Source organism: Anticarsia gemmatalis, chromosome 29 (genome assembly GCF_050436995.1).
Source record: "Anticarsia gemmatalis isolate Benzon Research Colony breed Stoneville strain chromosome 29, ilAntGemm2 primary, whole genome shotgun sequence".
In the NCBI taxonomy this organism is placed as follows: Eukaryota; Metazoa; Arthropoda; class Insecta; order Lepidoptera; family Erebidae; genus Anticarsia; species Anticarsia gemmatalis.
In genome coordinates, this window is record NC_134773.1 from 5559091 (window position 1) to 5574279 (window position 15189).

The following is a 15189-nucleotide window of genomic DNA, read 5'->3' on the forward strand; positions in this document are numbered from 1 at the left end:
GGGCAGGGAACGTGTTAAACAAGCTGTTCGAATTGTATTATTTTTACTAACTAGACGGGATCCCGAAAATCTCGGGATCCCGCGGGATTGATATTTCTGATCGCGAGGGATCTCGAGTTGACGATCTCGAGTCGGGATTGCATTCCCTAAACGTGGGTGTGTTGTGTGCAGGTCTGGGGCGCGGGCACCGTCTGTTCTCGCTGCTGCCCACGGAGCTGTTCTTCCACACGGACTACCGGCCGCTGGTGGTGGACGCGGCGGGCGGCGCGCACGACGAGCAGACCGACACGCCCCCCCACCTGCTGCCGCCCCCCTTCCTCGTGGACGTGGAGGGCGCCCCCCACGCGCCCGAGTACCAGCGCCTCGTGCCCGGTATGTACACACACACACACACACACACACACACACACACACACAGACCGACACGCCCCCCCACCTGCTGCCGCCCCCCTTCCTCGTGGACGTGGAGGGCGCCCCCCACGCGCCCGAGTACCAGCGCCTCGTGCCCGGTATGTACACACACACACACACACACACACACACACACACACAGACCGACACGCCGCCCCACCTGCTGCCGCCCCCCTTCCTCGTGGACGTGGAGGGCGCCCCCCACGCGCCCGAGTACCAGCGCCTCGTGCCCGGTATGTACACACACACACACACACACACAGACCGACACGCCCCCCCACCTGCTGCCGCCCCCCTTCCTCGTGGACGTGGAGGGCGCCCCCCACGCGCCCGAGTACCAGCGCCTCGTGCCCGGTATGTACACACACACACACACACACACAGACCGACACGCCCCCCCACCTGCTGCCGCCCCCCTTCCTCGTGGACGTGGAGGGCGCCCCCCACGCGCCCGAGTACCAGCGCCTCGTGCCCGGTATGTACACACACACACACACACACACAGACCGACACGCCCCCCCACCTGCTGCCGCCCCCCTTCCTCGTGGACGTGGAGGGCGCCCCCCACGCGCCCGAGTACCAGCGCCTCGTGCCCGGTATGTACACACACACACACACACACACACACACACAGACCGACACGCCGCCCCACCTGCTGCCGCCCCCCTTCCTCGTGGACGTGGAGGGCGCCCCCCACGCGCCCGAGTACCAGCGCCTCGTGCCCGGTATGTACACACACACACACACACACACACACACAGACCGACACGCCCCCCCACCTGCTGCCGCCCCCCTTCCTCGTGGACGTGGAGGGCGCCCCCCACGCGCCCGAGTACCAGCGCCTCGTGCCCGGTATGTACACACACACACACACACACACACACACACAGACCGACACGCCCCCCCACCTGCTGCCGCCCCCCTTCCTCGTGGACGTGGAAGGCGCCCCCCACGCGCCCGAGTACCAGCGCCTCGTGCCCGGTATGTACACACACACACACACACACACACAGACCGACACGCCGCCCCACCTGCTGCCGCCCCCCTTCCTCGTGGACGTGGAGGGCGCCCCCCACGCGCCCGAGTACCAGCGCCTCGTGCCCGGTATGTACACACACACACACACACACACACACACACACACACACAGACCGACACGCCGCCCCACCTGCTGCCGCCCCCCTTCCTCGTGGACGTGGAGGGCGCCCCCCACGCGCCCGAGTACCAGCGCCTCGTGCCCGGTATGTACACACACACACACATGCTACAGACTGAAATACGCACACGTGCACGTATACGCACATACACACGCTTTTGATCGACATACGAGCACACACGTATACACGCACACGAGCACACGTACTTGCACACGTGCACGCACACGCTCGCGCGCACACATCCTACAGACCGACGACTACCCGTATAGAAAAAAACTACCTTTAGCGGTTGCATGTTGTTTAATAACAATAAAAAATTATGCTTCACTAAAACTAACTTTAGTAAAAAGAACATTTTGTACAATATCATATTGGGTTGGAACCCGCTTAACAAAGTTCAGACATACAAACTTATTTGGCGCACTTTCTATGTATTTGTGTGTTTGTAAGTCGTACTTATGTCTGTATGTATGTAAAGTGTATATATTTGTTGCGTGCGTGTGGTGGGCAGGCAGCCCGGTGCGGCGCGTGCCGCGGCACGTGGCCGGCCTCGTGTTCCGGCTCGTGCCCGCGCTGTGCCGCGCCCGGACTCGAACCCCGCGCGTAGGTGTGTGTCACTCACCGTCTACTGACCCTACTGAGTGTTGTGTGTCGGAGTTGGAGGTCGAAAGTTGACAAATTTGTAAAAATTATTGCTGTTGTGTAAAAGGTTTTCTTTTCGCTCGTAAAATAAAGGTTTGCTGTATAAAATAATTGGCGAATATTTGTGTTTTTATGTATGGTGGTGGGTTCGAAGTGTTGTCTAAATGACACTTTGAAATGCTTAATGACCAAAAACTATGCTCTTGGGCGCTGGGGCTTTCGTGGTAGCAGGATGAAATACTACTTTTAATTATTACAATGTAAAGGAAATGTTTTTCGCAAGTCTTCGTGCTCCGTGCGCGGGGTTACTTGCGTGCTCAGTGCCTTGCACTAGATAGGCTACGACGGCCCCGCGAAGGGCAACGTTGTGGTCTCACGAGTATCGTCCACGTGCACGTACGTGTTCACAGTACGGGTGCCCGTCGTCCGCTGTACGCAGCATCGAGGCTAACATGTGTGTGTTGGTCGGCAGGTCGCGAGAACCTGGCGCTGTCGCAGCTGATCCCGGCGGCGGACGCGCCGCGCTCGCAGATCAACTCCCTCATAGAGGCGCTGGCGGCCGGCATGGGCGGCGGCGGCGGGCGCGGCGTGTGGCGCGGCGAGGGCGTGCGCTACACGGCGGGCTCGTGGCAGCGCGGCGACCCGCTGCTCGTGCCGCAGTGCACGCGCCCCATCGTGCCGCCGCTCGCGCCCGCCGCCGCCGACCACCTGCACCGCGCCGCCACCGAGCTCAACGCGCTCGAGCAGGTACGCACTCTACATGTACACTACACACACTACACGGTTACAGAGCTCAACGCGCTCGAGCAGGTACGCACTCTACATGTACACTACACACACTACACGGTTACAGAGCTCAACGCGCTCGAGCAGGTACGCACTCTACATGTACACTACACACACTACACGGTTACAGAGCTCAACGCGCTCGAGCAGGTACGCACTCTACATGTACACTACACACACTACACGGTTACAGAGCTCAACGCGCTCGAGCAGGTACGCACTCTACATGTACACTACACACACTACACGGTTACAGAGCTCAACGCGCTCGAGCAGGTACGCACTCTACATGTACACTACACACACTACACGGTTACAGAGCTCAACGCGCTCGAGCAGGTACGCACTCTACATGTACACTACACGGCTACACGGCTACAGAGCTTAATGCACTCGAGCAGGTACACACTGACTAACAGACCATGCTCTTAACATATATGTTTAAGACCGCCACTAGCTATGTGTGGTGCTCGACAACACACACTGCACTGCACCGCTAGAGTGCTGGCGTTTTATGCCACAGTAACGTATATTTAGGTATAGGGTAACTCGGAGCGTCGGAGAACACGTTAAGCCATTCAGTTTTGCGCCTGACCTTTGTACGAGTCGTGTCTTCCCTTCACACGGTTGTGAAAGTGAAGGAATAGAAAGTGAATCTGTGTATTGTACACACGCTTGGACACTACAAACTGGCCGGCTAGTTACTATAATACTGACCGTGGTAGCCAAGAACATTATATTCTCAAAACAATCTACAAAAGTTCTTCAATGCTGTCTCCAGGCATGGTATCGTCGCGAGATGCGTCGCCGGCCGCTCATGATCAGCACCGCGCCGGACGGCGGCGGGGGACCGCGGCGGCGCGCGGGGCGGCGGCCCGGGGGGGCCCGGCCGGCGGCCCGCGCGCCCCGCCCCGCGCCGCGCCCGGAGCCCCCCGAGCCGGACAGCGCGTCGTGCTCGGACACCAGCGACGAGTGGGTGCAGCGAGGACAGAGGTCGCGCCACTCGCGCAGCAGTAACGACAGCCGCGCCTCCATCACCAGTCTGGAGCTGGATGATACTAGCAGGTATGTTAGAATGTTGTTGATAGTTGGGTGGTATAAACAGCTGGCGTTGTGATTCACCGTCCCTTTTGAACAAGTCTTTGAGCCCTGCCTCACTAGGACGCAGCTAAGCCAACGTAGCCAAGCAGTTAATATTGAAATGTCACGTTGCCACACCGTTGTCACGTGAGGTAGGTGACATACATTTCAATACTAACTGCTTGGCTACGTAGCCAGCGACGCCGCCATGGCGTCCTAGTGAGGCAGGGCTCTTACACATTGTCATACTGAATGTCTAAATATTTGTTTTTGTGTATTGTAATAGTTACTTAGCCAAAAGTGTAGGTGTATCGTTTGTTTACATTACAATTTCATCGTATCACGCAAAATAGTTCAGAATATCACTGGACTGATTTAACTATTATTTCATGCCGACTAAAATATAATATTGTTTTGAAAGCTTTAAAATTGTTTCTTGAAAGGACATCTCTGGTGGTTCACTAGATATACTAATGGTAGTATTAATTTATCTCAGCTCGCATTCAGTCAGTCGGAGTGGCAGGTAGGTAGACCAAGTATAAATAATAAGTCCCCTTTACACAGTTTATAAATAAGTAATAGATTATCAATATGCTTAATAAAAATATTTTTTAATAGTAACTTTTCTGAAGCACAAATTTTTGTGCTATAATGACTCACATGGTTACTCAAATTATGACCTTTTTTCGAGTGTGAAAAATACTTTCGTTTATCCGACTTTAATGTGGGCATAGTCGAGTTATCTGGTGTTACCACTAAAGTTCTACCACAGAAACCTTCTTTTGATACTTTACAAGACCTTATGTGTGAACATCTCGTACGCATAATTGGTTTAATTAGATACTGTTATCTCTACAACTTCAGGAATTGCTAAGCTATATAACCTACAGACCTATAAGATACCTATTCGTTAAGTTTCTAGTACAATCTCTTGTATGTATGTATGTTTGTTTGCGTGCAGTTCGTCGTCGTCGTCGCAGTACAGCGACTGGGAGGCAGGCGCGGCGCTGGCGCCCCCCGCGCGGGCCCGCAGGAGACCGCTCAGACCTACCAAGAGGTAACTACATTACTACACATATAGTATTTATATTATGTTTCATTTACTAATTACTACTACTTATAAATACCTTCTCGTCACATATTATAACGTACGGTAGCTCCGTACGTTATAATATTATGTGCACCTACCACTAGCCGATCCAGAGGTGGGAGGTTCTACTGGACTTAGAGGGGAGGGATATGTGTGGGAGCTCATAGGGAGGGGGGGATGGAATCGGACTCAAAACACCCTCTCATGACATTGTATTAATATCGATTTTAAACGATCAAACAACGAGATTATATATCATTCTTCTTCTTGGTCGCTACACTCTTGACAGAGTGGTCGTGGTCGTCAGTCGTAGTCATCGGGGTTGGTAGCTCGCTTCACTATTCGTCGCCACTCGTCTCGGACTGCTGCCTTTCTCGTACACTCATAAAGGGTACTATTAATAGCAGTCTTGACTTGGTTATTATTGGTCATTCATCATTAGAGCTATTTTTTTCAGGCTGTAATGTTTTTTCGCCATAAAGCTTTTATATTTTTTAGTTGAAAAAGGTTAGAATGTTTTGTGTGTATGTTCAGGTACAGTCCGAGTCACGTGGCGCCCAAACGCTCGGAGCGCTCGGTGCCGGCGCCCGCGTCGCAGGCCGCGCCGCCCACCACCATACCCGCCGACCCGCCACCCGGACCTGCAGGTAACACACACACACATATATCATGGTCACTGCATCTGTGTACGTCCCAGGTTCCAGCCCTATTTGTTAATTTTCTTCTGAAAGTTTTTTTCATTATTTTATTGTATAATTGGCACTGGCATTACTTAACGATTATCTTTATTGACAACATCCGGGACCGACTTTTTAAGTGTCCTTCGAAGCACAGACGCAAATACCACTATGTAGTCACCAATCTATGAAACGATGAGACCAGGAGTTGCCTAATCTACAGATCATTTGCTCACCTGATGATGATGATATCGTACTCCTCCGAAACGACTTGACCGATTCTCATAAAATTTCGTGAGCATATTCAGTAGGTCTGAGAATCGACCAACATCTATATTTCATACCCTTAAGGGTTGTCTACCCTGATTTTTTTTTTCGAATTATAAAATAGATACCACCCTAAATTTTTTACTTTTTATCACTAACCACTATTTTTCTATAACTATTTTAGTATAATCTATATGGCAAAGTTTGGCTTGTCAGCTAGTTTTTGCTATAAATCTTTATGTATGTATGTATGTAGGTCCGTCCGTGAGCGTGGAGTCGGTGGCGGGTCGCGGCTTGGAGCTGCCGGACGCGTACCGGCCGGGCGAGTGGATCACGGCGGTCTCCCCGCGCAAGGCGCCCTACCACCCGCAGATGGGCGACCAGTGCCTCTACTTCCGCCTCGGACACCAGAGGTACACACCCCCCCCCACCAGTTAACTTTGTGTGTCGGAATGGTAGCTACGAGTGACGTAGTGCTAGTAGAGCTAGTACTACGTCAATCGGTTACAGGTTTATCTTATCTATACTAATCTATACTAATATTATAAAGCTGAAGAGTTTGTTTGTTTATTTGTTTGTTTGTTTGAACGCGCTAATCTCAGGAACTACTGGTCCGATTTGAAAAATTCTTTCGGTGTTAGATAGTCCATTTATCGAGGAAGGCTATAGGCTATATTTCATCACACTACGGCCAATAGGAGCGGAGTAGCAACGAAAAATGTTACAAAAACGGGGAAAATTTTGACCCATTCTCTCTTATGTGACGCAAGCGAAGTTGCGCGGGTCAGCTAGTAATAAAGACAGATTTAGAATTTTTGAGGTTGATTAAGCAATACTTTGTATTTTCTAATTTTCAACATGCAAGGTTTGTTCACAATGTTGTACTACATTGTTATAATAAGTGATTATTGTTCTTGAAATATTATTTGGAAAGTTGTTGTTTATATTGAAATTAATCTATCTATTTAAATATAAATAAATCATTGAAATATTTTTTTAATAACTAAACTTTATTGATTTCTTATAAAATATTTTTGTTATTGTCGAGACAAAGTTTGTATGGGATTGATGGCATCAAAATTCCTACGGTAATAGAATCTTTGGGTTAAAATTGTGTAGCATCCGGATGAAGTCGAGTCAGTTCGCTAATTGTTTATGTGTTATTAATTAGATAAAGTTAACAATTATTATGTATTGTAAATTAGTGGGAAAGGTAAGGTAATTATTTATATTTAAATTAATATTTAATGTAATTGTGCAGGTATTTCGAAGCAGTGGCTGAGAAGGACGTGTACAAAATTAATCCTCGGGATAAACCGTGGGACAGAACACATGTATATGTGAGTATATTGTATATTATGTAATTATAAAAAAAAAAATATTTGGAATGTAGAGACAAGAGTGGTTTTAAGTTTCGGTATTGTAATTTAGTTTATATGCGTTTGTAAGTTTTAAAGTTTATTTCGTGATTTTATCAGAAAATTAGGTTTTTACTATACGGGAGAGTAATAATTATAATGTGAGTGGAATGAAACGTGTTTATAAGTATAGTTAGATAGAGGTAGCGAGTGCGTGTTGTGTGAGTATGTGTCACCCCTCGCGCCCGCTGTCACGGGGGGGCGAGGGCTCTGGTGCCGCGCGCACTGCGGCGCACGCTGCACGACTGCCTCCGTGGCGAAGTAGTTTAGATCGCCACACCGATACCACTGCGTCGGGAGCTCGTGGCTTCGATTCCTACACGGAACAATTATTTGTGCGATCCACAAATAATTGTTTCGGGTCAAGTTGTACTTTGTGTCCGTTGTTTGTATATTTGTAAAAGTACCCGCGACACAAGAGCAATTCTTCGGAAGTTGTCTTTTTAAAAAAAATACATATAATGTAACTACCTTTTTGCTTCCGTTATAAATCTACCTATAATATTATACTACCTGACTCGTGCAAACCCCTTACATCACCTAAGAGAAAATGGCTCATAATTTTTTCCACTTTTGTAACATTTTCTACTTGAACTCTGCTTCCATTAGTCGTAGCGTGATAGTATATAGCCTATAGCCTTCCTCAATAAAGTTATCCAACAATAAAATATTTTTTTCAATTTCAGTTCAAACAAACTCTACTCTTTATAATATAAATATAGATTATATTAGTACTTTGAGGCGCCCGTAGCCAGTTGCGCTCACCGGTCGGTAAACGATCTATGAGTTGACCAAACCTTGGCGCGGTCATTCCATAGATGAGTGACCACATAGTAGTATTTGAACAAGGCGTCTCTACGCTTCGGAGGATACGTAAAAGTCTGTCTCGGTTGTTGTCTACTAAGGTAACAGTCGTTAAGGCATGTCAAAGGCCTTCGGTCTTGAACAACTTTGACACTAGGTTGAGCACTAACCATACGATAAGAAGAAAAATATATATGTGTGTGTGTTGCAGGAGTGCGAGGTGGTGAAGGTGGTGGGCATCAAGTACGTGATCAAGCCGCCGCGCGTGGTGAGCCTGCGCCTGGCGTGCGCGCTGGCCGCGCCGCGCTCGCTCACCGTGCGCTACCACGACATGCCCGACGTCATCGACTTCTTAGGTATATATATTATATAATACCTTCTAACTGTTATATGTTACGTTTTACATAACCATATAGTGCGTTTATCTCTAAAACAGATCGTTTGAAATCCGACTTATTTAACCAATTTCAAACAAAAACAATAATAACCCACTGAATACACTTTTGTTTATAGCATTAGAAAAACTACCTTAATATACACTTTGTTCCCTAGATAATTGATCCTACTAATATTACAAAGGAAAATGATTATAGAAAATTACACACTCAAAAAGGAAATCAAAACAGTTTGTATTTTTAATTTATTTTTGATAGATGATTGACGCAAAATGTATTATATTAATTACTAGCTGGCCCGCGCAACGTCGCTTGCGTCACTGAAGAGAATGGGTCAAAATTTTCCCCGTTTTCGTAACATTTTTCGTTGCTACTCCGCTCCTAATGACCGTAGCGTGATGTTATATAGCCTATAGCCTTCCTCGATAAATAGGCTATCTAACACTGAAAGATATAAGTATGTACTTGCATGTGTATTAATATTGTATCGTATATAATAATATTAAGTGGTGTTGTGCAGTGCTCCGGCAGCAGTACGAGGCGGCGGTGGCGCGGCGCTGGGGCGCCGGCGACCGCTTCCGGTGCATGATCGACGACTGCTGGTGGACCGGAGAGGTAATACATACTTTTATTTGGTTAATAATAGTAGTTAAACACAGATTAATATTATACATACATTATATAGGGTACAAAGAAAATATGACCCATGGAGGACCCATGAAGATATGACTCCAATTTTAAAAGTTATGATTTGTAGTAATATATTACAAATTGTAATTTTTATAGTTTCGCTATGCATGTTTAATACATAATAGGGAATGGTAATTAACTTTTGACTGCCTCCGTGGCGCAGTGGTTTAGGTCACCACGCCGATACCACGGCAACGGGAGGTCGTGGGTTCGATTCCCATACGGGACAATTATTTGTGCGATCCACAAATAAATGTTTCGGGTCTGGTTGTGCTTTGTGTCCGTTGTTTGTATGTTTGTAAAAGTCCCCGCGACACAAGAGCAATTCTTAGTGCGGGAGTTGTTTTTTTTTTTAAAATAAAGAAAAAAAAAATAAAGAAAAAAATTAACTTGAAAAACTATTTTACATAAGATTGCCTAACATTTCGGCGCATGTTACATTCGCCGTGGTCGCGGGCTATCTGCGTGTTAATTCCTGTACAGGATTTTATAAGTACTATAACATTTTTATGTTATAGTACTTATATATATTATCTGAAGTTACTTAGAAGAAAGGCACTTCCATTATTGTTTAAATTTTAATGAATTACAATAGTCAGGAATTCACAATTTATTTGAAGGAGGGGTATATTTTTGAAGAGCCATCATGACCTCTCATATGCACAATAGTCGTTAAGTTCTAATCATCAACGTGTACTCACAGGTGCTGGAGCGCGCGGGCGACCCGGGCGCGGGCGCGGCGGAGCTGGCGCCCACGGGCGGCGGGCCCGCGGCGCTGGAGTGGGCCGCCGCCGCCGCCGCGCACTTCCTCGCGCTGCGGGTGCGCTGGGACAACGGGGAGGTACGTACTGTCTGACTACTAATACTAAGTTAATAGAAGCCTGGCTGTCACGACGTGTTTGACAATACATACTTACAATACTGCATCATTTTAACTGAAAATTAGACTTTAGTCTCCTACTTCTATCCTAAATTTTAACGGCTTAATTATTTACTATGTCACTTGTTGACCTATATTGAAATTTAAGTATGTCAAAATTAAAAATTCCTAAAATGAATATTGAAAACGAACGGGAAAATATTATTGTATAGCATGTAACATTCATTGTTCATATAATTCTCGCAGGTGGAGCGGCTGTCCCCGTGGGACCTGGAGCCGCTGGACCCAGCCCGCCTGCCCAGCATGCCGGGCGGCGCCGTGCCGGTCCTGCCGCGCGAGCTGGACGCCGTGCTGTACCGCGCCTCGCCCGACGAGTGGGACGGCGACCGCGCCACCGCCTGCCGCGCCATCGCCGAACATATCGGTACAACATAATATACTCTATAACATTATTATGACTATATATTAGTAACCGACCCGCCGACAATAGTTGGCGAGATTATGTCGGCCACTTTTTAATTTATGAAAATAGTGTCGGTAATTTGTTGACATACCTGTGAAATTTAACTACCGACATCTAATTGCCGATATATGTATGTCGGCGAGTTGGCAACCATAGTGACTCTATTGCTCTACGCTTTACTATTATACTATGCATCCCCTAACGACCACCACCCAGTTTCAGTAGCGTGATTTTTTCTACAGTAGGTACTAACAAGTATCTTAAAATTTAAAATGTTCTGAACTGTTAGTTCCTACGGCACCCGCTAGTGGCGCTGATCAGACTTTTATACAAAATTTCTCAATAACCTTCCAGTTGTCAGTAATAATAGAGAATCACGCTAGGGATCTCCCAAAATTACTAAGTGCAGTATATTATGTCCATACTGCATCTAACACTCACCTCTCCCCACAGGTTCAGTGATGACCCTGGGCGCGGCAGAACCCTTCGTGGCACCAGTAGACCTGCAGCAGTACCCGGCCTATGCCCGCGTGGTGCCGTACCCCGTGGACCTGGCCACCATCCGCGCGCGCTGCGAGCAGCTGTTCTACCGCCGCGCCGCCGCCGCGCAGTTCGACGTGCGCTACCTCGCCAGCAACGCCGAGAGCTTCAATGAACCTCATGCTAACATCGTGCGGTGAGTACACCTCTACTGATGTTATGATCGCCTGGTACTTTTGACTACTATAGTGAGTACCTCTAAGTCTAATGCTATATTACTTACCCCCGGTTTCTGCGCACATTTAGCGGTAGTTTATCTATTCAGTAGCGTATCAACTCATATAAAAAATGCTATTGTTAAGAGCTCCGCAGTAATTATGTGGACCTGGTACTTTCACTATAACTATTTTAAAGTCGCGCGACTTGCACACAATAAAATTAACATGTTGAGTACATACCTTTTAAAATAAATAAATAAATAATACAATAAGTTTTCAACGCGATTCTTCTTCTTGTCGTATGGTTAGTGGTCAACCTAGTATCAAAGTTGTTCAAGCCGCCCGAGAGGTCTTTGACATGACTTAACTACTGTTATCTTGGTAGACAACAGCCGGGACCGACTTTTTACGTGCCCTCCGAAGCACGGAGACGCCCAGTTCAAATACCACTATGCGGTCAGCCATTTATGGAATGACCGCGCCAAGGGTTGCTTAACACACAGATCGTTTACCGACCGGTGAACACAACTGGCTATGGACGACTGACTGTTGTCATGATAGCCTGGTACTTTTGACTCCTAGACGTTCCAACTATAGGGAGGAACTCTCAGTCTAATATTACATTATTTAACCCCGATTTCTGAGGTATATTTAGCAGTATTTGTAACCCACGACGCAAAAAAAGAGGTGTTATAAGTTTGACGTGTGTCTGTCTGTCTGTGGCATCATATCTCCCGAACGGATGCAGTGATCTCAATTTAGTTTTTTTTTTGTATTAAAGGATACTTATGTGCGAGTGTTTTTAGACGTTGAGCCGTTAAAAAGTTGTAGGGGGTAAAAGTGAAGGGAGGTGAGGAAATTTACTCGGATGGGGTCTCAAATAGGTTTGTATGATGAGAAAGTTGGTGGTGGGAATATGAGAACGGCTTAACTTAACTAGCCAATAAGAAATATGAAAAAACAATTGTATATAATCGGTGGTATTTTAAATTAATAGTTATTGACAATGTTTTACAATGTGGGAGTAAAGAGGAAAGGATGGAATGAGGGAAGTATGTCCAATATATAGCTGACCGCTCAGCTATATTACAAGTGTGCTGTGAGTTACCTTCTCACGTCACTGCAAGCCTGGTACTCGTCCCTCAAGTACCAGGCTCACATAACTTGAAGGAGATGTATTAATTAACTACTACTTATATTGTTGTCAGTCAAGCGCGGCTGGTGACGGACCTGCTGCTGCACATCATCGCCAACTGGCGCGAGTGCGACGTGCTGGCCAAGTACCACGAGCTCGCCGACAACTACCGCTCCTCCGATGATGAGCCCCTGGTCGCTACCAAGGTGAGTTGACTATAGTAGATAGTTATAATGTGTTTGTCTGTATCAATGATTGTTGATAAAGTACTAATTCGCACGGTTTAACGGTCGTTTTCAATACTCTATCTATCCACGGTTTACTTACTGAAGATAAATATTAATCTATCAGTTTATCGTTACGACTATTGAAATCGAATTTCAATAGTCGTATAGAAATAGATCTCTATGTACAAATTGCCTGTCATTCGTGAATAAATTTAAAATTTTCAGCTTTTCAAATAATAATTCTTGAAATACGCAGTTGTTTATTTTTTAAAGTGACGTGGACATAACGATTTCGTCCTTCCGTTCTGTCACACGCACTCCTTGCATACGTCACTTGTATTTATATTTCGCCTTCTATTTTGCGTATTATGTAGCTATATTTCGTCTTACAAAGTGTCATGTGTCGTGTTTCCAGTCCCGGCGCGGTCGCGGGCGCGGCGCGGGCGCGTGGCGTGCGGCGTGCGGCGGCGTGCTGGCCGAGCTGTGCGCGAGCGCCGACGCCGAGCCCTTCCGCGCCGCCGTGCAGCCCGACCAGGCGCCCGGTACGTGCCGCACGCTACACTGTACTGCACCACGCTACACTACACGACACGACATTACACGACACGACACGACATGACATGACTCAACTCGATACAGCGCGACACAGCACTTCTCTACACTACATAGTGACAGTGACATATGATACAACTCATTTCAAAATGATATAATACGATAAGACACGATACGACAAGCTCTACGACACAACATGTCAACGTGCATGTTTTTAGTGATGGATGTTTTTGAACACACGAATTATGCATAATTGAGCTACTGAGTCACGGAAAGAGAAAGAAGAGTCACAAAAATTATGAAAAAAAGAGAGTGGACGGTTAAAAGAGATGACGTCAGACGGAAATGAGTGAAGGAAGAAATGATGTGCCGCCCTTACTTAACGTGGGAGGGTTACGACGATAGTGACTCAGACAGAGTGGAACATTTATTCATTTATTCATGGAGGTCCAACAGCTTGATATAATTTGACAATAAGTTTAAGTATATAACATAAAAGCGAATTATTGGTCCCTACTTTTAGTTAAACAATTATAAAATTATATCGCATTTTTTTAGTTCTTCACATAGAGAGACAATCCATATTAATATACAAATTATAAATGCGAAAGTAGCTGTCTGTTACTCAATCACGCATAAACTACTGAACCAATTCGCATGAAATTTGGTAGATATTTTGGAACATAGATATACAATAATACTACAACTGTATATATAATCGCAGACTACCTGCTGGTGGTATCTCGGCCCATGGACCTGGGCACGGTGCGCGCGCGGCTGGCGGACGGCTACTACGCCACGCCCGACCACTTCGCCGCCGACGTGCGCCAGGTCTTCGCCAACAGCAGACTCTACAACACTAATAAGAGGAGCCGGGTGTGTTACACTAGTATTTATAACATTGTTACATTTAGTCAAGGGTTTAAGACTTAAGGACCAAAGAACTGGATAAGTGTGGGTACTTTAAATACAACGAAAAATTATATTTTTGATGATCGTGTGTCTTTTTCTAGTGCCCTTTCTTTTGTGGCTTTTAACTGAAAGTTTACTTTTAGTAATTTTTTTCCGGAGTTTCATCTATTACTCTTTTAAAACTGTATTACAGGTTTCTTGGAAAAGGACATTTGTAAATGAAGACTGAATTATTTAGAATCTGCAGAGATCTAAGAGATTTTGAAGTAAATCTGTGTTTGATTAGTTAAAAAAATCGAATGTAGTGGTAAATGATAAATTTTGTGTCTGCCTATACATTAACGACTAGCTGACCCGCGCGACTTCGCTTGCGTCACATAGGAAAGAATGTGTCATTATTTTCCTCGTATTTGTAGCAGTTTTCATTGCTACTTCGCTCCTAATGGCCGTAGCGTGATGTTATATAGCCTAAAGTCTTCCGCGATAAATGGCCTATTTAAAACAAAAATAATTTTCCAGCGTTATAATATTAATATAAACGTAAGTATGAGACATAGATGTACTAATACATAGGTACTTCTGTTGCAGATCTACTCGATGACGGTCCGCCTGTCGGCGCTGTTCGAGGCGCTGTGGTCGCGGCACAGCTCGCGCGCGCTGCGCCCCGCGCGCCCGCAGCGCGAGCGCCCCGTGCGGAGGCCGCGCCGGGCCGCGCGCGCGCCCAACAGTATGTATAGCTCCTTGCGTTACTGCGCGCCTGGTACTTGTGTGAGGTGTGAATGTGTTGTGAGGAGGCTACACCTGGTACAGGCGGGCTATTATAGACTGTCTCTGTGGCGCAGTGATAGAGGTGGTCGTCACGCCAATACCATTGCATTGGGAGGTCGTGGGTTCAATTCCTACAT

At 46.6% G+C, this 15189-nt stretch overlaps 1 protein-coding gene across 2 annotated transcripts in view; it reads left to right on the forward strand.

Moving 5' to 3' along the window:
* BRWD3 (bromodomain and WD repeat-containing protein) overlaps nucleotides 1-15189 on the forward strand; it is a 28761-nt gene that overhangs the window by 8158 nt on the left and 5414 nt on the right. For both annotated transcript variants that reach the window (XM_076133453.1, XM_076133454.1), the window contains 16 exons: nucleotides 172-1263; nucleotides 2683-2957; nucleotides 3778-4061; nucleotides 5038-5133; nucleotides 5701-5813; nucleotides 6367-6523; nucleotides 7372-7450; nucleotides 8544-8688; nucleotides 9248-9342; nucleotides 10121-10258; nucleotides 10544-10721; nucleotides 11214-11436; nucleotides 12667-12799; nucleotides 13236-13362; nucleotides 14097-14248; nucleotides 14873-15011. In XM_076133453.1, coding sequence (XP_075989568.1) covers nucleotides 172-1263; nucleotides 2683-2957; nucleotides 3778-4061; nucleotides 5038-5133; nucleotides 5701-5813; nucleotides 6367-6523; nucleotides 7372-7450; nucleotides 8544-8688; nucleotides 9248-9342; nucleotides 10121-10258; nucleotides 10544-10721; nucleotides 11214-11436; nucleotides 12667-12799; nucleotides 13236-13362; nucleotides 14097-14248; nucleotides 14873-15011 — 3426 coding nt within the window. The remainder of the gene's footprint in view (nucleotides 1-171; nucleotides 1264-2682; nucleotides 2958-3777; nucleotides 4062-5037; nucleotides 5134-5700; nucleotides 5814-6366; nucleotides 6524-7371; nucleotides 7451-8543; nucleotides 8689-9247; nucleotides 9343-10120; nucleotides 10259-10543; nucleotides 10722-11213; nucleotides 11437-12666; nucleotides 12800-13235; nucleotides 13363-14096; nucleotides 14249-14872; nucleotides 15012-15189) is intronic.